We start from the raw sequence: 19,021 nt of genomic DNA on the forward strand, positions 1-19,021 counted from the left end.
GCACATATTGATGCATGTGTAATACTGAGTGCACTAGAACATGGCCCCTGGTCTGCGTTCTAGACCATCTTGTTGGGACAGGGACAGTGGAATATGGGTGAGAGCCTGTGGGCAGGAAGGGGCTGGAAGTGCACACTGCGGTGGTCAGCCTGCGAGAAGAGAGACTCTGCCTTCCCGGGGTGCTCAAGGAAGGCTGCCTGCATGAGGTGTGGAAGCATGAAGAATGAATGGGAGGGAGCCTGAGCCCAAGCCTGTGGAGACAGTGCCCTTGGTTCCTGCCTCCTGGATGAGCGCGTGCTTTGACCCGGCATTTGTACACATCTAGAAATTTGGTTTGCAACACTTTGCAAACGGGTGTCCAAAGAGATCTGTAGGTAGAGGTATTCATTGAGGCATCATTTGGAATGGTGAAAAATTAGAGATGAGCCGGTTATATATCTAGGGATTGGGTAAATCATGCTCTCTCCCTACCCTGGGATATTTTGGAGCTGTTAAAGGATAGGATCGGGAATGCGTGAATGTGGCTGGACAGTGGAATTGTAATACTCAAGAAAGCAGGTTATACATGGTGTGTGCCTGAGTGGTCCTCTGGCTACACTGATCATCAGAACCTTACGTGGGCACCTTGCCGAATGCTGAGTGCCAGGCCCCAGTCCCGACCCATGCACTTAAGTCACCAGGGCCATTCATGCAACTGGGTCCCTATCACAGCAACATTACATCTGGCTCTAGGGCTTGAGAGAGACTTGTCCAGTGGGGCCTCCCAGAGCACGTGCCAGGTGGTGTGCTCGGCAGCAGCTCAGTGACAGTCCCCCAGGGAGACACGCCTAGCTTCCCGGGGCCTCTGGTCATGTTCGCAGGGCGAGCCAGCGTGCTCCATCTGAGGGCCTGCCAAGAGTTGAGGGTGAGAGAGGTGAGAGCTGGTATGTGACTGGTGTCCAGTCCGTCATGTGTTCTGTTCTATATTCGCTAAGACCGCGGTGGAGAGAGGGGTGCTTTTCAGTGTGTGTGCGAAGGTGGTGAGGAGGGTGGCGTGGATTGGGGAAGCTAAAAGCCAGAGAGTTCCAGGAAACAGTGGAGTTGTGCCTCTGGACACCAGTGGGGGCCCACATGCACACGGGTCTCAGCCCTGTAGCCTGGGCCTCACGGCAGGCTGCCGAAAAGCAGGTGCTTTGTGCCACTTCCTCCTGTCTCCCGGGGTGGGGGCGGGGGGGGATGCCTCAGGGTGGTCCTGCCCACCACACGAGGTGCTGCTGGGGTAGGAAGGCTGTGGAGATGCATAGGAGAAGCAGGACATCCTGTGGTCAGGGCCTCTGAGGGAGGCAAGGGCAGCGGCGGTGGGGGGGGCTGGAGAGGAAGGGCCTCAGCCTCTCCTGAGACAGGCCTGGAATGAGAACATAGTGCACATGGTCTCCGCGGGGGCGCTCCGGCCCGCCACCAGGAGGGCAGCCAGTCTGCTGTACGCAGGAGGCCTGAGAAGCTGTCCTGCTGGCGGGATCGGACTGATGCTGGGGCCTCGAGCCTGGGACAGGGCGGGCTGAGGGACAGAGGGCATGCGTGATGTCCTCCTGTCAGCAGCAGCAAAGGCTCTTGTGTAGGGGGCCCGGGGAGGGAGTGGTAGCTTGTGGGCCACACCATTGCCTTCCCCGATCTGAAGGGGAACGTTCTCCAAGCAAACCCCAGGACAAAGTAGCACCTACCTTTGCCCCAGCGCCTGTATTTCTCAGCAGAGTCTTACCCACCCTCCATCACCAGCGAGGCCACGAGAGTCTCCAGAACCATACCCTGGCTGTGGGGGCCTCCTGGGCCTCGCTGGGGTGGGGCGGGAGGGAAGGGCCGACAGGTGGGCTTCAGGGCAGTGTCCGTACGGCCGAGGTCTGTTTACAGGTGGCTCGTTTTCTCCTGGGAGTCCAGCCACAGTCGTAGCGGCCTCGCCGCCGTCTTCCCCAGAAGGCGTAACCCGTCTCTGTCCTTCCAACCCCGCAGCACGAGTCCAGACACTGAAGTCAGAAGGCGGGCCGTGGGGGCAGGTCCTGCCCAGGGGGAGCCCTCGCCACCCAAGGAGGAGCAGGACCAGGCGCTGACTCCCTGGAAGCCCTTCCTGGTCAACATGTGCATGGCCACGGTCCTCACGGCCGGCGCGTACCTCTGCTACAGGGTATGTTTTCACTGACAGACGTGCTGGCAGGACCGCGTACAGAAAGCACTGGCCGACAGCCTGGCGTTAGCATTCAGTGCTGTGGAAGGATCTGAGCCAGTCTCAGAAGAAACAGAGCAAAAGTTTTTAAAGTCTGGAACTGTGAAGGGCTAACGAGAGAGAATTGAGGATTGATGCACTGGGGTTTTAAGGAGCCCTGTGGTCCCAAGACTATACGAGAGTCTAATCTCAGGGCCTTAACCTATTCAGGAGTAAGTAGAGAAAATGCCAAATATGTGTCTCTCTCTCTCTCTCTCTCTCTTTTTTTTTTGGTTATTGTTATTTGTTTTTGAAAAAAATAATAGAATTACAACACATTGTTGTTTTTAACCTTTATAAAAAGCAGCTTTTATTATTTCTGGAAAAAAGACTAGGCACTTATGAAACTTTCTTGTACCCTTAGGTGGTGTCACCAGATACACAGTTTATATTTGATTTCCCAGGGAAAGATTCCCATGCTTTTACGAATGTAAACTCCTTTGGAGAAGAGGGTTTAAGGGTTTAGGGCGCGGTCTTGCTCAGTCGCTTCCTCTGCTGTGCGCGTACTGAGCTCGGACAGTGCCTGCGAGCTTTCCCGTTTTTAGAAGAGAAACAACAGAAGGCCAGCTCTAGAAAACAAAGCCCAGCTTCTGCTTTTGCTCAGGGTGTCCCCACCGGTTTCCCGTTGCTCATTTCTCCATCGGTCCCTTCTCCTTCCAGCTGTCTGGGTCAGGCCCCGCCCTCATCCCCCCACCTCCTCAAATGGGGTTCCTCAAGGCCCCTGCCTCGGGGCCCAAGGTCACGGCAGGGTGGCCACCAGCTTCTCACCCCTGCTATTGAGGTCCAGAAGGAAAAATTTCCACTTTCTTTGGAATATAAATGCTGTTTCAGTAGAAGTCCACACGTGAGAAGTGTGTTGCTGTTAAAGTGAGGGGAAGAGGGAGGGTTAGCCTCAAAACTCTGGTCATGGAAATCACCTCACAGGACTTCTTAAAAATTTTTAAATATTTTATCTCTTTCCAAGCGACCATCTTTGAGTACATCGGATGGTTTAACAACATGTAAACAAGGTTTTCCTTCGGGGTGATTTTTGGGGAGGGGGGCTCTTGTAAAAGAGAAAGGAAACCCCCTTCGCTGGAGGCCGGAGGGGCTGGGGGCCGGAGGGGGGCGGGGGTGGGGCTCGTGCGTGAGTCTGCGGCTCTGCGGTGGGGGGGCTGGGTTCATCTGAAAATGTTCGGTTTCATTCCAGTTCCTGTTCAGCAGCAGCACATAGTCTGACCCACCCCACTGCCCGCCTCTGCTGGCAGAGCCCGTGCCCGCCTAGCAGGCATGTCGTGGGAGGGGAGGGCCGAGGACAGCGTAGCCAGCCGTGACCTGGACGGACGTTTGTTCTGCACTAAAACCACCTGCCCCGGGCTGTTGGTTCTTACTCCTTTTGGACTTTGTTGCCCCTCTCTTTCCTTCGAGTACCAAATCCACAACCCATTTTTTGAGGAGAGCAAAGGAGAGTCCGGTGCTGGTGGCCTGCGCAAGTCGCGAGGCTCGCCTTGCCGCACGCTCCCTCTTGGTGTGGCCCAGCACATCCCGGGTGGGCAGCACACGGTGTCCTCCCCCTGGACCTCCAACAGAGACTGTGTGCAGTGAGCCTCTCCACTCCATATTTATTTTTTTGTTTTTGTTTTTTTCCCCAAAGGCGTCCATAGTGCACTAGCATTTTCTTAAACCAATAATGTATTAAAAATTTTTGATGTCAGCCTTGCATCAAGGGCTTTATCAAAAAGGACAATAATAAACCCTCAGGTAGTGCTGGGAACGTAAGACTTTGCCATGAGCCTGCTGCGTCAGACCAGTACTAGGAAGGAGGACGGTTGTAAGCAGTTGTTATTTCGTGACATTGTGGGTAAGGTGAGCAGAGGTTTGGCATATGTTTATAGAACATGGGATAATATATACTGAACATTTGGATATTTAAGATACATGACGTGAGATTACTTTGTCCCAGTTACCCCCTCCCGGTTATCTGGTAGAATCTTGTTCTCAATCACTGCTTTCCCTGTGTGTATTAGAATGCATGTACGGTCGTCTTGTGTCCCCATCAAATACCACGTGCTTGAAATACTTCGCTCTCTGCTTATTAATGTGCCCCATGTACAAGTCCAATCTACCTTTGCATGATCTGATCATTCCATGGCTGTGGTTCCTAAGACTTGCTAAAATCATCGCCATTCAGCAATGGAGTGACGTTTTCCAGTAAGAGATATTTGCCGAATTCCTGGCATGACACTCTGGTGACTTCCTGGTGAGACCCGGCCTGGCCTTGTCCAGCCGGGTCGCACTGTAACTCAGACATTCCAAGGGTATGGGAAGCCATAGTCACACCTCACGCTCTGGACACTTAGGCAAGCAGGGTTCCCCCCCCCCGCCCCACCCAACACCTTGGGGATCAGCCTCCACGTTCAGAGGTTCACACTCCTCTCGAGCAGACGGTGATTTGGAACCAAGGCAACTGTTGGAAACCAGCCACACGTCCTGAAGCAATCTGGGTGACAGTCCCTCGGAGTCCACCTGCCGTCGCCCCGTTCCGGGGGCCTTGCTGAGAGAGCCACGTCTGCCCCCGCCCTTGAATCCTGGGGACTGATGGTGCTCATGACTCTTCCTGCAAGGGAACTTGAGACCTCCACGTTAAGTGGCTTTTTTAACAAGAAAAAACAAAAAACAAGGCAGCTGTAGCTCACGAGCTGCTCTTTTGCCAGCATTTTCACATTTTGCCTTTCACGTGTTAGAAGCCCGTGCAGAGAAATTCTGTGGTGGGAACGTCTGAGGCATCGCTCCGCAGAGCCTTGGTGAGGTGTGGATGAGGCTGAGGTGCCAGGCTGTAAGCATTTTTGAGTTGGGCTTGTTTGTTTGTTTGTTTTCTGAAGTCCTGTATATGTATGTGGTAGTTCGGGTGGGTATATATAGTAGCCTTTCGGGATGGATATACTGGTTTAACCTCCTATCCTTGGAAAACAGGTGGCTCTCCATCTTGTTACACGTATGTTAGAGAAGTAGTGAGCTGCTCTGCTCTATGCCTTAAGCCGATATTTACTCATCAGGTCATTATTTTTTATAATGGCCATGGAATAAACCATTTTTACAAAAATAAAAACACACAAAAAAAGTGAGGTGTTTTGGTAGAATACCTTTTCAGGTGTGTGTATACACGGATGCATGACGGGGGGGTGGGGGGCGCGTCTCAGGGTCTTCTGTGACCTCACAGAACTGTCAAACTGTACAGATTTCCAACTTGCCATATAAATGATGGGTTTGCATTTTAGTTGCAACAATAAAATTTTTTTTTCTAAAGAACATGGATTTGGGGTGCCTCCCATGCCTTTGTTTAATGGGCCTAAAGGACGGGTACCTCCTGTTTCTTGCCGCCACCACCACCGAGAAGCAGGTCCTGTCGGTCAGGCGGCCAAGGGTTACTGCGGCCTCCTGGGGTTGTGCTTGCCTTTGAGCTGGGGGACCGTTCCCTTCCCGGTCAGTTTACTGACACTTCCGGCCTCAACCCAGCTTCTTGGATGACGACAGAACCCACCTTCTGGACGTCCAGGGCCCTGGGCGGCCTTAGCAAACCTACTCAAGTTACTTAGAGGACTGCTCAGAATGTGTCCCTGGCCGGCTGCCCGTGAGACCCACGGTCACCACTTCTCAGTACCTCTGTCGAGCCACGCTGGACAGAGAAAGGATGGGATAAAAAAAAAGTCACCTGGTTTTCCCTTCCTTGTACGCCGTTAATCTTCTCTAAGGTGATCGGTTGACTTTTTGCTCTGAAATAATTTCAGATTTATAAAATGTTGCAAAAACAGTACAAAAAATTCCCTTATATCCTCCAGGGTGGTATGACTGGCCGCTGGGCCTCCTGGCAGGATCCGCAGAACTGGGGAGTAAACACGGGCTGTGGTCATGTGGCCACAGGACGGTGGTGTCACACCCACTGTCACTTCAGTCTTGGTTTCGGATACAAAAATGGCATCTAAGCTTTCACGAAGAGGTAGAATGCCAGTGGGGGGGGGGGGGGGGAAATCGCTGAACTCGGAACTTTGGTGCAGAAATCAGATGAGGCCAAGGGCTAGACAAGGAGGGGCCGTGCTGCTTGGTATCTGTGGGAGTGGGCACTCGGAGAGCCTTCCGCCAGCACGGGGCTGCCCTCCGTTAGAGCCGCGTGTGGGGGAGCCCGCCTTCGGGCTGGGAGGGGACACTCTTTCCCTCCCCGGGGGGTTTGGGGAAACAACCACTGCTCTCTACTTTTTTCAGGTAAGGGGAAACACCCATAAAAATCGTTTTAATCGAAATTTCAGAAAAATCAAATTTAGGGGACAAGGCAAATAAATACTAAGTTCACCCAAAAAGCACAGAATATATACAGGAAGTTTACATGAGAAGGTTTCGGTCACAGAGTCCCCAGCGCCTTTGTCAGGTGTCGCGTTCATACCCCAGGCTGCCTCTACAGCTCCACACAAAAACAGTTTGGGGCGTGTTGGAGGTTTTTTAATAGATTTAAATAGGAAATGAATTTTCTCTCTTTAAACATGTTCCTTCAGTGAAATCTTTTTTCAAACCAGCTTATGACTTCCGAAGCAGTTTATTTAGTAGGCCTTATGTTGACTTGCTTCAGAAGTTTCATTCCATGTTGATGAGTGAGGTCAAAGTGAACGCTCTTCCTGACATGACAAGTAGGGTTCCTCGGCCGGGGGAATAAGGTCCGTGGTCAGCAGGCTCTGCGGTGGCATTTGGGCCGTAGCTCGGGTTAAGAGCCTGAATCGTGAAACCCTGGCTGCGTGCCTTCCCACCGCCCCCAGCTTGCCGAGGGGACGACTTGCTGCTGCCGACATAACCCACGGCGTCCTCAGCAAGAGCAGTCAGCCCGCTTGCCAGTTCACTCCCAGTCCTTACAGAACGAGAACCCGCAGGGAGACCCCAAGTGCCGTGCGTTCCTCTTGGAGCTTTTCGCTGCAGACCTCATCTGGCCTGGCCCGTGGCCCCTTGGTAGTGCCGCTGGCTGGGGAAGGTCAGATTCTCCAAAGCAAAAGCTGATCGTGTGATTGAAGTCCTACAGCCCTCAAAGTGCTGTGCGGCCCCTTCTGCTCTGGTACGAAAAGGCCTCATTTGTGCCCCTGGCCTTTGTAACTGGTCTGGAGACGGAGGAAGCAGCTCGGGCCAGCTCACACTTAGCGGGGAGCACAGATCGTTCCCCCACCCCAAACTCAGCCCCTGTGTCAGGGCGGGGCAGGAGCGAAGACAAAGATGCCACATTGGAACTCATCGGCCGAGGCTTAAAATACCGTGATTTCAACATCCGCCTCCTGGCAAAAGGCCTCTTCTCTTTGTTCCAAGTAGAGTTTGTCCATCTTCTCAAAGGCTAAGCGTCCTTCCTCACCTGAAATATGAAGGTGATCTGTCACTGGATTGTCCCCCCGCCTCGGTGTGCCTGCTCTGGGGAGCAAAGGTGGCCTTAGTGCTGACTGACGCATGGGTCTGGGGTGCTGCTGTGAGGGGCAGAGGCAGGGAGCATTGGGGGAGCTCCTGCCGGCCCCTCGCATGGACCCAGTGCCTTGCCGCTACATTCAAGACAGAATCTGCCGAACTGTATCCCTGCCTTGCATCTGGTGTTCGTTCCCCAGGATCATAAACTGAAGCTTAAGAGGGAAATGAAGCACTTCTTGCCACCTCAACCATGAAGGAGACCTGTCTTGGCCAAATGCGGTTAAATGGGTCACCAACAGCGCCCAGCCTGTGTGCTGGCCGGTGGCCTCTCTGGCACCACCTCCCGGAGGTCCTCGGGGCACCCCACTGCACCAGGTCCAGGCGTTTGATGCTGTACTTTACCGAACGACAGCGTGGCCTCCCGGGCTGTTGTTCTCACGGCCTCCAGGTCAGACTGGCACAGGCTGGCGATCTGATCGATGCTTTCGATGCCCTGTTGGGGGGTGGGGGGAAGGATCCATTAGGGAACATTCTAAGTAGCAGGTGGAATCCAGTTTTATAAGCTCTGCAAGACACCAGCCCTGGCATGGACTTCGGGACCTCAGCCCCTTCCTTTTCTGAAGGCTTAACAGGTTTCTTATGTGGCCTCAAGTTCATCAGGAGTGCCATTGGAAGTGCCTGACCTTTTCCATCGTGACACCTGCCCGTGAGCCAGGCCATTGGCAGAGCTTTATGGATACCTTCTAGAAGGCCTGTCTTGAAAATGGGAAGACCTGCTTCCCTCGGGACCTTCCTACCTCCTCCCTGCTCTCCTGACCGTCCCCTCCTGGTCAGACCGAGAGCATCGGTCAGAGCCCAGGTCTGGGCACAGCTGACCCTGGTCCTCTCCTCCAGGGCCAAGGACCAGAGCGCCTTCAGCCTCCTCCACAGGGCACCCACCCCTACCCCCTTACTGGTTGGTTGATTATAACCAGGTGGTCCTCTTAGAATTTCTCTATGGTTCTTTCCAGAATGAATGGGGTGAGTGAGTTTAATCTAGTTTTCATCCAGCAGATTGGCAATGGTTTTTCTAAAATGAGAGTTCCAGATGCAGGTGAGGAGGAGGCAAGATGGACATCCTCTCCCATCTGCTTTTCCGAATGTAAGTGGCTGAGCTGTATCTAGAGGCTCCAAAAGTTTCATATTCTCTGGCCTGGAGTCATGCTTCGGAGCGTTCAGCCTAAGGAGATCATTCAGAACTCCATATATTTTTTTTAAAGGCTTGGTGCACAAAGATGCTCATAATGACACGATTTATAATAAAAAAAAATGGATGATGAACCTCAATTTTCTACCACACGAGAGTGGGGGAGTCCCTTAACTTAAGACGGCCTCTTCGAGACTTGGAAAGCGCTGCCAGCCTGCCACTAAGAGTTCCTGTTTCACTCACTGCTTTTAAGTTGTATTTAGCACGATCAACGATTTTAAATGCCCCCCCCCACAGCCACAAACAAAAGAAATACAGCAAAATGCCAACAGTACTTTCTGCTAAGTTATTAGGATGACGGATAACTTCTACATTTCTGTATTTTACACCTTTTTTTCCCCTACAATGAGCTGATGGTGTTTTTAGAAATTGTTTGAGGATATTACAACATAGGAGTCCAAGGCCTCAGAAGTGAGTCCCTGGGGCCACCTGCTTGTTCAGGCAGAGTCAGAGCAAATGCTCCTTGACTGCTATCGAGGGGCCTCTGCGGGTGGAGCTGACATCTGCTCTTCAGGGGCTGTTTTTTGTTCTTTAGGATTTTTTGTTTTTTGAGTTTTTTGTTTTGTTTTTTGTGCTGGTGGTAATTTTGGGGGAGGGGGGTCCCAGTGGAATAACTTTGACATGAACTAACTTTGGGCTTCTCCCTGCCCCCAGTGAGGACAGGTTAGACTCACCCTGAGGTGTTTTAGTGCCACACATGCGGCCTGCTGGAGTTTGGCATCGTTCTCGGTCAGAGCGTTGGTGTAGAAAAGCAAAGCCTGGGGAATGAGGTTTCTGTGAGGGGGGGAGCTGGCCAGTCCTCCCGATGCTGGCTATAAGTTGAGCCCTGCTTATATTTCTCTAAACGAGAATCCGGGCCCTGATCTATTCATCTTTGGGCCAGGTGTACCCAGTCTTGGGGTGTCTGCTGCAGTATTTGGTTTATCTCTAAAAACACTGGTCCCTGGGCTGATGGTAATCAAAATGAAGAATGCTCTTTTTGTCTAATAATAGTTCCCAAATTGAGATAAAATGTGACATCAGAGAAATCAGATGTCTGGCCGGGGCCAACCGAAGAATTGGGCGTACAGAAGGAGGCGGCCTTGTAGGCCGAAAGCAGAGCTGCTGCCTGAGGCCCGAGGACAAAGCATCTCTTCCCTTCGGCTCCCTTTCCCAGTCACAGCGATGGCCCCGTCCCCTCGGCCACCTCAGCCAGAAGAGCGCTGCCACGGGCTTCCCAAAATGGCACAGGTTTCATTTAGGAAGCATGTGAGAATGCACCTGGCCATGGGGTGGCCCAAGAGACCTTTGGAAGGCCTCGGTCTTGCCCCGTTCATTCTAAATGCCAGCGACATCTCAGACCAAATGGGTAGGATATGTTGTGTCGGAAGCACCGAGAGGAACGAGGGGGTCGGGCGGTGGCGTGAGGTTCTGTGGGATCCTCGGGTGCTGGCCTGGCAGCCCCAGCCCAGTCCAGCCCGGATACCTCCGCAGGGCCGGTGTCGCCCAGGGCCACGGCGGGAGAAAGGGCTGCGCTCACGCCACTGGCGCATGCCTAACTAAAGCAGAACGTCTCGGGGCACCTGGCCAGCTCCGTCGGTAAAGCATGCGACCCTTGATCTCGGGGTTGTAAGTTAGATCGGGTATAGAGATTACTTAAAACACCAAAATCTTTGAAAAACCAAAACATCTTGCAGCGAATGCCGCCCCCTTCACAGCATCACTCACTCCTTTGGAGTACTTTTCTGAGAGAGAAAGCCAACCTCCCCGCAACTCACACACACATAGCCAGGGGGCTGCCGCCTCCCGTCCTCACGCCATACCTTTTCCCGAAAGTTCTTGTTCCTGGCTGCGCCAGCCAGGTGAACACTAGCTGCCCTGCACACTCGTGGGGTCCCATCCAGTTGGAGCAGTGCCCAGGCCCTTAGTGTCTGGGGCAGGGGCTGGAGCTGGCCCAGCCGCTTCCCCTGCAGCTTCCGGACCGTCTTGCCCTGCCCCGCACACTGCAGCTCCTCGACGAGTGTCACTGGAAGACACAAGTGGACCAGTCGGCGGTATGGCTGCAGGTCCGTTTGGCCGCTGCCAGGAGCCACGGGGAAGCAAAGCCCAGCGCAGGCCCATGTGATCACCAAGCCTCAGTCTGGATTGGTTTCACAGGGGCCTCCTGGAACCTCTAGGAAGGCTTTCTAGCAAGGGATCACATACACCCTGAAGATTAAGAACCCCTCAGCCCCTACTTCCAGGACGCTGGCTGGCCACGCGTCCCGCTCGTACCCAGCTCTGACCTCCACTCTGTGCTCTGTAAAACCTTCCCTTGGAGCTAACCCCCCTATGTGGGCTGACCGCGCCATCTCCTCAAACCTGGGTTCTCCGGAGAACAGGCGGAGGGGAAACATGCAGTGGCTCTGAGAAACCGGCTTGCAGAGAGCCGGGACAGAGGGCTCCGCGGACGGATGGTCCTCCCTTCTCACGGCCTTTTGCTGGGAGGCCGGCACCCTCCCAGCCCCTACCTTCCTTGGTGAGCTGGGCAAAATGCTTGTCCAGGTCAGAGACGCTCTGCCTCTGCAGGTAGCTGTGGAACTGGAACCAGGTGACCGTCTGTTCCTCGGGAGGCCCGGCTCCGGGCAGCAGCCCGCCACAGCTGACCACCTGCTCCAGGAGCCTCCTGCACGCTGGCAAAACACGGGAGAAGGCCGTGAGGAGACAGACCAGGCCCCTCGGCGCTTCCCCGCCAGGTGCGGCAGGGGTCGGTGCCCCTCCCTGGGCCTCCTCGGCCTGACAGGAGGAGCGTGCGGTAGCTGGGGTCTGCAGGCCTCGAGTCAGGCGTTCTTGGGGTGCCTCCCCTGCCCTGAGCCGGGCCAGGCCTCGCGGGCGCCTGGGAACACGCAGGCCGAGTAGCAGCCAGGTGCCGGTCAGGGCGGCCCAAGTTCCAGAGCCCCTGCAGGGGAGATGCTCTGCGTTCTGAGGAAGAGTCCAGCCAACATTGGAAGACACTGTTCTCCTGCCTACCTTCCCATAAACGTTCTTTCTGAACCCCTTTAAGGTTCTGGTGGGAGCTGCGCAGTCCATCTGCAGAAATGTGCCAACCGGCTAACGGCGGCGGCCTCGGGGGTCCACAGACTCCTTCCCGTCCCCCGTGAGAGGAGGTGGCTCGGGGGCAGGTTGAGAGACGCCGTCCCTCGGTGCCATGAAGACACAGGGGTGCAGGCAGGGCTAGAACCAGGCCCCGGGCGGGGGGGGGGCGGGGACTCAGCACAGCGTTGCTCGTAGGGGGCGGGGGTACCTATTTCCAGCTGTCCCGGGTACTTCCCTCGGACCCTGTGCAGGAACGTTCTCTTGAGCTGGTTCAGCAGCGTCGTGGCGGGGCAGGACAGGACCCTGCCGGGCTCCGTGCACCCTCTCCACAGCTTCAGGCACCCCTTCCTCCGAGCGGCCTGCGGGACGACTGAAAGCCCGGGTCAGGACCCCACTGGTGGTGGGGAAGGGCCGGCAAGGAGGCGGCCCAAGGATTTCCTCCTGCTCTAAGGCCTCAGAGGTCAGGGAGGTGAGGGGTGACCGGACTTCATGCAGCTTCCCTTCCCACCTCCCAGTCGCGACCCACGAGGACCAGCAGCTTCAGCTGTGACTGCCTTCCCCGGGCCCCTCCCCACAGCCCCCACAGCGCGGGGACAGCTGCTGCCTCTAGCCTCTCCTCATGGACACGGGGAGGTTCCACGGGGGGGGGGGGGCAGGGCTGGGGTCACAGGTACTGTTCATGTTTGCGTGCACGCTCTGCGCCTCGAATGTGGCCTGGGGATTACCTCACTGAACACTCTCCCGCGGCCTCCCCTTTATACGGATGGGGAAGCTGAGGCCCAGAGAGGGGAATCATTTGCCCAGAGTCGCGCCGCTGACAGAAGGGTGTGTGCCGCCGACTCCAAGGTGGCACGTAAGAGAGTCTGAGTGTCAGAGCACAGCCCAGTCGCCACCCCAGCACGTCCCCCCTGGGCTCCAGGGAGCTTTGGACATCAGGAGGGAAGACGAGGCTCCCCTGGGCTTCGAAGCCCATCGCTTCACGCCATTCACAGGAGCGGCCCGTGGGTGGCGGGCAGTTACTTACTTTCTTCAATGGATGTTGCCTTGCTGACCTTCTCAAAATCAAGCACAGAAAGCATCTCCAGAACCTGCTTTTGCTGCGCAGCTTCTTGCAGAAGGCACTCCTGGACCATCCTCGACAGATTAGGAGAGGCCAGTTTCTGGAAAGCAGCGCGTGATGCTCCAGGTTAGCACAGAACATGGCCCCTGAGGTCAGTGATCACGACTGCAGCTCCCACCTCCCCCCTGCCCATCCTTTCTATCTTGACGGTAGCTCTCTGGCTGTCATCCGGGGATTCCTGATTCACCAAGGTGGCAGAGATGGTGGGATGCAGGCTGTGACTGGCAGGGGCGACCTCTGCCACCAGAAAGGGCTAGCCTGCCTGAAGGTGAAGCCAGCCAACGCAGAAAAGCAGAGCCAAGAGAGACCCGGTTACGATGATATTTGAACCCCTGGATCCAGCTGGTCCCGAAGCCTACCCCTGGGCCTTTCAATTCCGTGAGCCAGAAAGTTCCTTCTGGTTGAGCCAGCTTGGATTGGAGCTCTGGCGCCTGCAGCCGAAGGAGCCGCGGCCACTGCTTTTGGTTCAGCACTTGGGATGCGTAAGAGCCACGTGGCTATTCACCCGGGCCTGAACCTTCCACAGAGGAACCTCCTCTGTCTCACTGGCTCTCGGTGGGGGGGGGGGGGATGTCTCTCTTCCTTGCACCATGCTCCCCCCCACGATCAAGATCAGTTCTTTGCAAAGAGGACCCCCAACCCGGTTTCCCAGCAAGCGCCCCCCACCCCCATCCCTTAGCCACCTGCAGCAGAGCTTTGCAGACGTGGAGGTGGACCGTGAGCAGCCTGTCCAGCTCCGGGGTGCCGGCTGTGAGCTCCCCAGATGACGCTTTCCGCGGGGGCGGGGTCCTGTCCTTCCTGAGTTGGATTGAGAAGAACCGGGTGACCATTCCAGTTAGCAGCCTGGCTCCCTCCAACGGTAGAAGAAACCCTCCCTCCTTGCAGAGCTCTGGTCAGGGAGGCCCACTCCACGTCCCAGGGAGATAGAGTTAGACCAAGGAGAAAACTAAGAGAAAAGGAAAAGCAGCAAAAGCCGACAACAACTCAAAACAGGTGCTGGCCTGGCGTGGGCCCTGGAGACGGGGGAGCTGGGGACACCTTCCAGGGTGGGCGACCTGAAGTCAGAAGCTCAAACTAATCCTTAGCTCTGTGTCTCTGGACCGGCCTGCCCCACCCCCGGCCTCAGTGTACTCATCTGTAAAGGGGGGACAGGAGTACCAAGCTCGGGGCAGTGAGGGGTAAGTGCAACCCTGCCAGCCAGCCGGCCTGGCACCATGTTGGCTTCATGGAGCTGAGCCCAAGGCCTGAGGACACTGTGACACTGCGATGGCAGGTGGAGTGCCACCCCATGGGATCGTGAGAGGAGGAGACAACGTTTACTGTGTATCCTCTTTGGTGCTGCTGAGATTTGGTACAGGAGCAAGGCGTGAGCGGGGCAGGTGGGGGCTGCTGAGCTGAGAAGAAGTTGGTGTCAGAGGTCAGGGCGAATTGTGCAGAAGACCAGGGAGCATGGGTCACTGCTCACCGCTGCCCGTACGTGAGGCAGAGTACAGAGGCTCTACCATGTACCTTATCGTCATTTTTTAAAGATAAACACCAAACAGCCCATTGCTCAGAGCTCAGCACCATGCTGGGGGACGGTCATTCACTCAGTGGTCAGCACAGGTCTGCTCTGCGCCAGGCAGTGGGCATGCGGGGGCGGGGGCACGACAGAGAAACAAGAGAGGTACAAGTTGGGCCCAGGGCGAGGGAAGGCATAGGCCAGGAGGCCGACAGGAAGCGTGGAACTGAGGCTGGTCCCCGGGGTCAGCGCTGGGAGGGGAGTGCACTTACCGGGGACCCTGGCAGCCCCCAAACAGGGACAGGTCCTGTGGGGCGAGGTCAGCGTTGAGGAAGGCAAAGCTCTCCAGGATGCACTCCATCAGGCTCTCGGCAGAGGCGTGCTCCTGGCGGGCTCCGCGAGGCTGTGGATGGAGCGGTGAGCCCTTAGGGCAGACCCTGAGTACAGGGGCTCATGGGCACCGTCCCATCAGCAGGGCTGCGAGCCTCAGCTGCCCAAGTGCGATCCCCCAATTCAAGGATGGGCACGGGGGCACTGCCCTGCCCGAGGCCCCTCCCAAATAGCCTGTGACGAGGTATGGCTGGGGAGCACAAGGGACGCAGATCTGAAAAGCCTCACCTGGCTCACAGAGCCCACAGGGACAGGGCGAGAGACAGGAGTGAGTGAGTGGGGCAGGTGGGGAGCAGAACGTGCGTCCTCCCCCTGAGAGGGCCAGGCTCCTGCTCTGCCCCCGCTGACACCTGCCACTCGGGAATGTGGGGGGCCAGGGTTGCCAGATCGGTCCATTTTCTTAAAAAAAAAAACAAACAAACCCGGAAACCTAGACTTGTGGGAAGCTGCCAGTTCTTAAATATTGGCCACCAATTCCAAATTATTTTGAAAAAGATGGCATGGGTCAGAACCTCTTCAGGAGGCTCACAGGCTGCCAGGTGAGCCTCTAGATCTCACGTGTCTCTTCTCTCAGGGAAAGGCGGAAGGAAGGGACGTTTGAGCCACCCCCTGACTGGCGGGGGTGGGGAGAGAGTGTTGGTGCCACAGCTCTCAAAGGCAGGTCCCTTCCTCGGCGCTTCGAAACCCACTGCGGGAGATGGTGGTCTCCTCTCGATTCATGGCGGGACTCCAGGGCTTGCTGTGTCCCCATCCCCGGCACGCCCAGGCCTCGTCCCACACAGAGTGCTCCCAGATCCTGCCTTGAGAGCCAGAACGAGGCTCCCAAAGGTGGAGCCCACAGAGAAAACTTTGACTAACGAGAATAACAAGGCTAGTTGCAGAGATCCCCTCTCCTGATAGAAAAACAAAATGTGGCGGGGGGGGGGGTCTCTCTTCCTTGGGTGTGGGTGTATATGCGTGTACACACACGCGCACAGTCGGTTCTCCTAATTCGCGGTGTACCAAACATCACTCCTAGGACAAGCGCAGAGACCGTGAGCCTCCGGTCACAACATTTTCATCAGCCTGTCAGCACAGAACCTTGTCTTAACGTGTGTTTCGGTGTGAAGACACAGTGTTGAACTTCCACCGACGTTGCACTAACACTGAGCTCAAGCCCCCACAGCACTAACTCCCGCCGGAGCGAGGCTGAGCTCACACGTGCGTCTTCCCAGGCCCGTGACGGCCTCCCTGCGCTCAGGAGCACTAGGCCCCTCAGCACTGTGGCTGGGCCCATTCTAAATCTCGAAATCCCCCCAAATAATTTCTGAAGAGAGCCGTTAAACTCCTTCAGTCCCAGTGTGTCCTACACCAAAGACGGTGCTTTCATAAATTAACCGATGTGTACGTAGGTGCTCGTGTTACACGTTTTATTGCCCATACATTTAAAATTATGTAATTGGAAAAACTGAATAATCTGCCCAGGCCAGCACCGCTGAGAGCCACCGAGGACGGCCCTTGCCACAGGCCCTGCCGAGAAGCAGGTTCAGGGGAGGGTGTGCGGCTGCGCGGGGCCTTTTGTGGCACCCGCCCTGACCCCAAACACACCCCAGGTTTGGGAATGGAACACCCAGCTCCAGCCCCAACCTGCCCGGGTCAGAAGATGCCAGATGGGGCCGGATTCTTGGCCAGACGTGGAGCAGGTTATCTACTGTGATCCCCGACTTCCTTTTATAATCCTCCTCCGGGCCACCGAGGACCTTTGTTCTCCCCACTTGACAGATGTGCAGACTGAGGCCCCGAGGGAAGACATTGCCCAGGATGCTGGCCCAGGCCGGCTGGCCCCTGAGACTACTCCCCCTTGTTAGGCACTGGTAAAGCAGGGCTGCCGCCCCTTGATGAATAAACCTACCTTCAGCCGGTCCCTGAAGCCGAGAACCTGGTACTCCAGCTCCCGCAGCTGCGGCTGGGCCGGGTCCACGGACCTCAGTAAATCCAGGACCTCTTGCAGGGGCCTCTCAAGGGTCACCTCAGGCCCATCCACTCTGTCCTCGGTTTCTCCTTCATTGTCGTCTTTCTGGCTACCCGGGGCTGGATGGTTGTGGAATGGGGAGCCCCGTGGCAGGTCGGGGCCCTCTATTCCCAAATTCCTCCAGCCAGGCTGCTCCACAAAGGAGCCTTCCGCCAGGTGGTCCGTCTCTGGCAGGAGGCCCAGGGGCTGGGCGTCCTCCTGGGCCTCCTCTTCAATGGAGGCGTTGGGGCCAATGGCCAGGGGCAGGAACCCCACGTCTGAGGTGGATGCCGATGTGCTGGTCTCCGTGTCTCGGGGGTCCTCGGAGCTGAAGGAGTCCATCTCGGGCAGCTCCTGGCTCTGGCTCCGCAGGCCAGGGCCCCGAAGGTCATTGTCAGATAGGTAGCTGAGGATGGAAGTGGCCCTCGGCCCCCCCAGCAGCAGAGCCTGCCGCGCTGGCTGCTGCAGGACAGACTGGGGAGGGGGACACAGGAGCATCCTTTACTGCCGCACCTGGGACCACGGTGAGGCCCCCGGCGGCGCTTCCCTCCCTAAACACTCGCGCTGCACACCCACCCTGTGGACATGACTGAGGCCCAAGGTGGCCGGCGGCCTGGAGGTGCTGACAGGACCCTGCAGCCTGTCTGTCCTGACCCCCATCGTCCTTCGGACTCACTCCTTGCCAGCCCCTGGGGCCACCAAGCTGTTGGCCTCCAGGCTGGGCGCCTTCCTGGCCAAGGGCTTTGCGGTGACTCTCCTCTCTTCCTGGAACGTTCTTCCCCCTAGGTCTTTGTGGTCGTGCCCTTGTCCCCTCAGGCCCTCAGTCAAATGGCACCTTTTCTGGGGACCTTCCCCTGCACACCCTATTTTAAGGAGCAAGGCCCACCTTGCCCCGGCAGTCCCCTGCCCCTTCCTGGCTTTGTTCCCACGGTCCCTAGCCCCTTGGGCAGGCAGTGCAGTGCTCCCCGAGGGCACCGTCCTCACCTGGCCTAGAACAGAGCCTGGCCCAGAGTTCTGAATGAGTGATGTGAATGGGCGAGCCCTTGCCCCCTCTGCTGCGGCCCTCCCCCACCCCCCTTAGGCAGACCACTGACAACTGCTGTTCCCACAGCACCAGCTATTCTTGTCAGGCCTTCTCCCAAGCACTTCTCATGTATTAACTCGTTTAATCCTTGCAAACCCCCACCAGGGTGGTGCTGTTGTTTGCAGCTCTCTGATACAGAAACTGACGTCCAGAGAGGTTGAGTGACTTGCCCGAGGTCACACAGCAGGTGAGAGGCATAAACAGAATTTGACGCCTGCCTGTCTAGTTCCAGAGTCCATACTCTGGACCAGATGTGATATATATATATATATATATATATATATATATTTTTTTTTTTTTTAACTGAAGTATGCCGGGCCCACCATGGCCAGAATATGGAAGTAGTTGACAACAACAGTTGGCACTAAGGAAGGGACCCAGATCTCTGGAGGTCACAGGAAAGAGAGGTTTTACTGTGCGCTATGTCAAGGTATTACCTACTAGAATCATACATTAAATCTAATTGTAAAACAAGTAAATCGGAGGCCAAGGTTATGGCGGGGGTGGTAGAACCATCCAGAGAACCCCACTCCAGGCTTCCAGGAGAACCAGCCAAACCTGGAACCAAGCCCGGAGGCCCCCAGAATGGAGGGCTGACAGCGAGGAAGAAAAAGCACCGGAAACTACCCAGGATGTCCCCAAAACAAGGGAGGCTGGGTCCAGAGCTTGCTACCTCCGGAGGCGCCAGGCGCCAGGCTGCTCGGCCCGGCCCCACATGCTGGCCCCCGGGGGAGCTGCCCCCATCTGAAATCCCAGCGTGACCGGAGCATCCCTGCCCTGGGGAGGCTCACTCACCAGGTAATACCTCTCTCGGAAGCTGGGAGTGCTTGGGGGTGTCCAGTTGTACAAGGAGCCCTTCCTGCTGCCCATGGAGAACTTGCCTGTGGGGCTGGGTGACATCAGGAGGCTCTCAGTATCAAACGGGCTGGAGGAGAGAGCAGAAGGGCAGGGTGCCATCACCGCCTGGGAGGACATAGGAGCACAGACCAGA

General features: G+C 56.2%; 2 protein-coding genes across 11 annotated transcripts in view; one reads left to right on the forward strand and one right to left on the reverse strand.

Moving 5' to 3' along the window:
• PTPN1 (protein tyrosine phosphatase non-receptor type 1) overlaps window positions 1-5,524 on the forward strand; it is a 62,973-nt gene extending 57,449 nt beyond the window's left edge. For 7 of the 8 annotated variants that reach the window (XM_027621218.2, XM_027621217.2, XM_027621219.2 and 4 more), the window contains one exon: window positions 1,987-5,524. In XM_027621218.2, coding sequence (XP_027477019.1) covers window positions 1,987-2,173 — 187 coding nt within the window. In that variant the 3' untranslated portion in view covers window positions 2,174-5,524. The remainder of the gene's footprint in view (window positions 1-1,986) is intronic. The other variant, XM_027621222.2, reaches the window with a different exon arrangement.
• Window positions 5,525-6,475: 951 nt separating this feature from the next.
• The window catches only part of RIPOR3 (RIPOR family member 3), a 72,978-nt gene continuing 60,432 nt past the window's right edge, over window positions 6,476-19,021 (reverse strand). For all 3 annotated transcript variants that reach the window (XM_027623376.2, XM_027623374.2, XM_027623375.1), the window contains 11 exons: window positions 18,826-18,955; window positions 16,848-17,420; window positions 14,839-14,969; window positions 13,749-13,863; window positions 12,970-13,105; window positions 12,154-12,315; window positions 11,381-11,542; window positions 10,694-10,896; window positions 9,566-9,649; window positions 8,048-8,138; window positions 6,476-7,598 (listed from right to left, as the gene is read on the reverse strand). In XM_027623376.2, coding sequence (XP_027479177.1) covers window positions 7,495-7,598; window positions 8,048-8,138; window positions 9,566-9,649; window positions 10,694-10,896; window positions 11,381-11,542; window positions 12,154-12,315; window positions 12,970-13,105; window positions 13,749-13,863; window positions 14,839-14,969; window positions 16,848-17,420; window positions 18,826-18,955 — 1,891 coding nt within the window. In that variant the 3' untranslated portion in view covers window positions 6,476-7,494. The remainder of the gene's footprint in view (window positions 7,599-8,047; window positions 8,139-9,565; window positions 9,650-10,693; window positions 10,897-11,380; window positions 11,543-12,153; window positions 12,316-12,969; window positions 13,106-13,748; window positions 13,864-14,838; window positions 14,970-16,847; window positions 17,421-18,825; window positions 18,956-19,021) is intronic.

This window comes from Zalophus californianus, chromosome 8, assembly GCF_009762305.2.
Source record: "Zalophus californianus isolate mZalCal1 chromosome 8, mZalCal1.pri.v2, whole genome shotgun sequence".
Lineage (NCBI taxonomy): Eukaryota > Metazoa > Chordata > Mammalia > Carnivora > Otariidae > Zalophus > Zalophus californianus.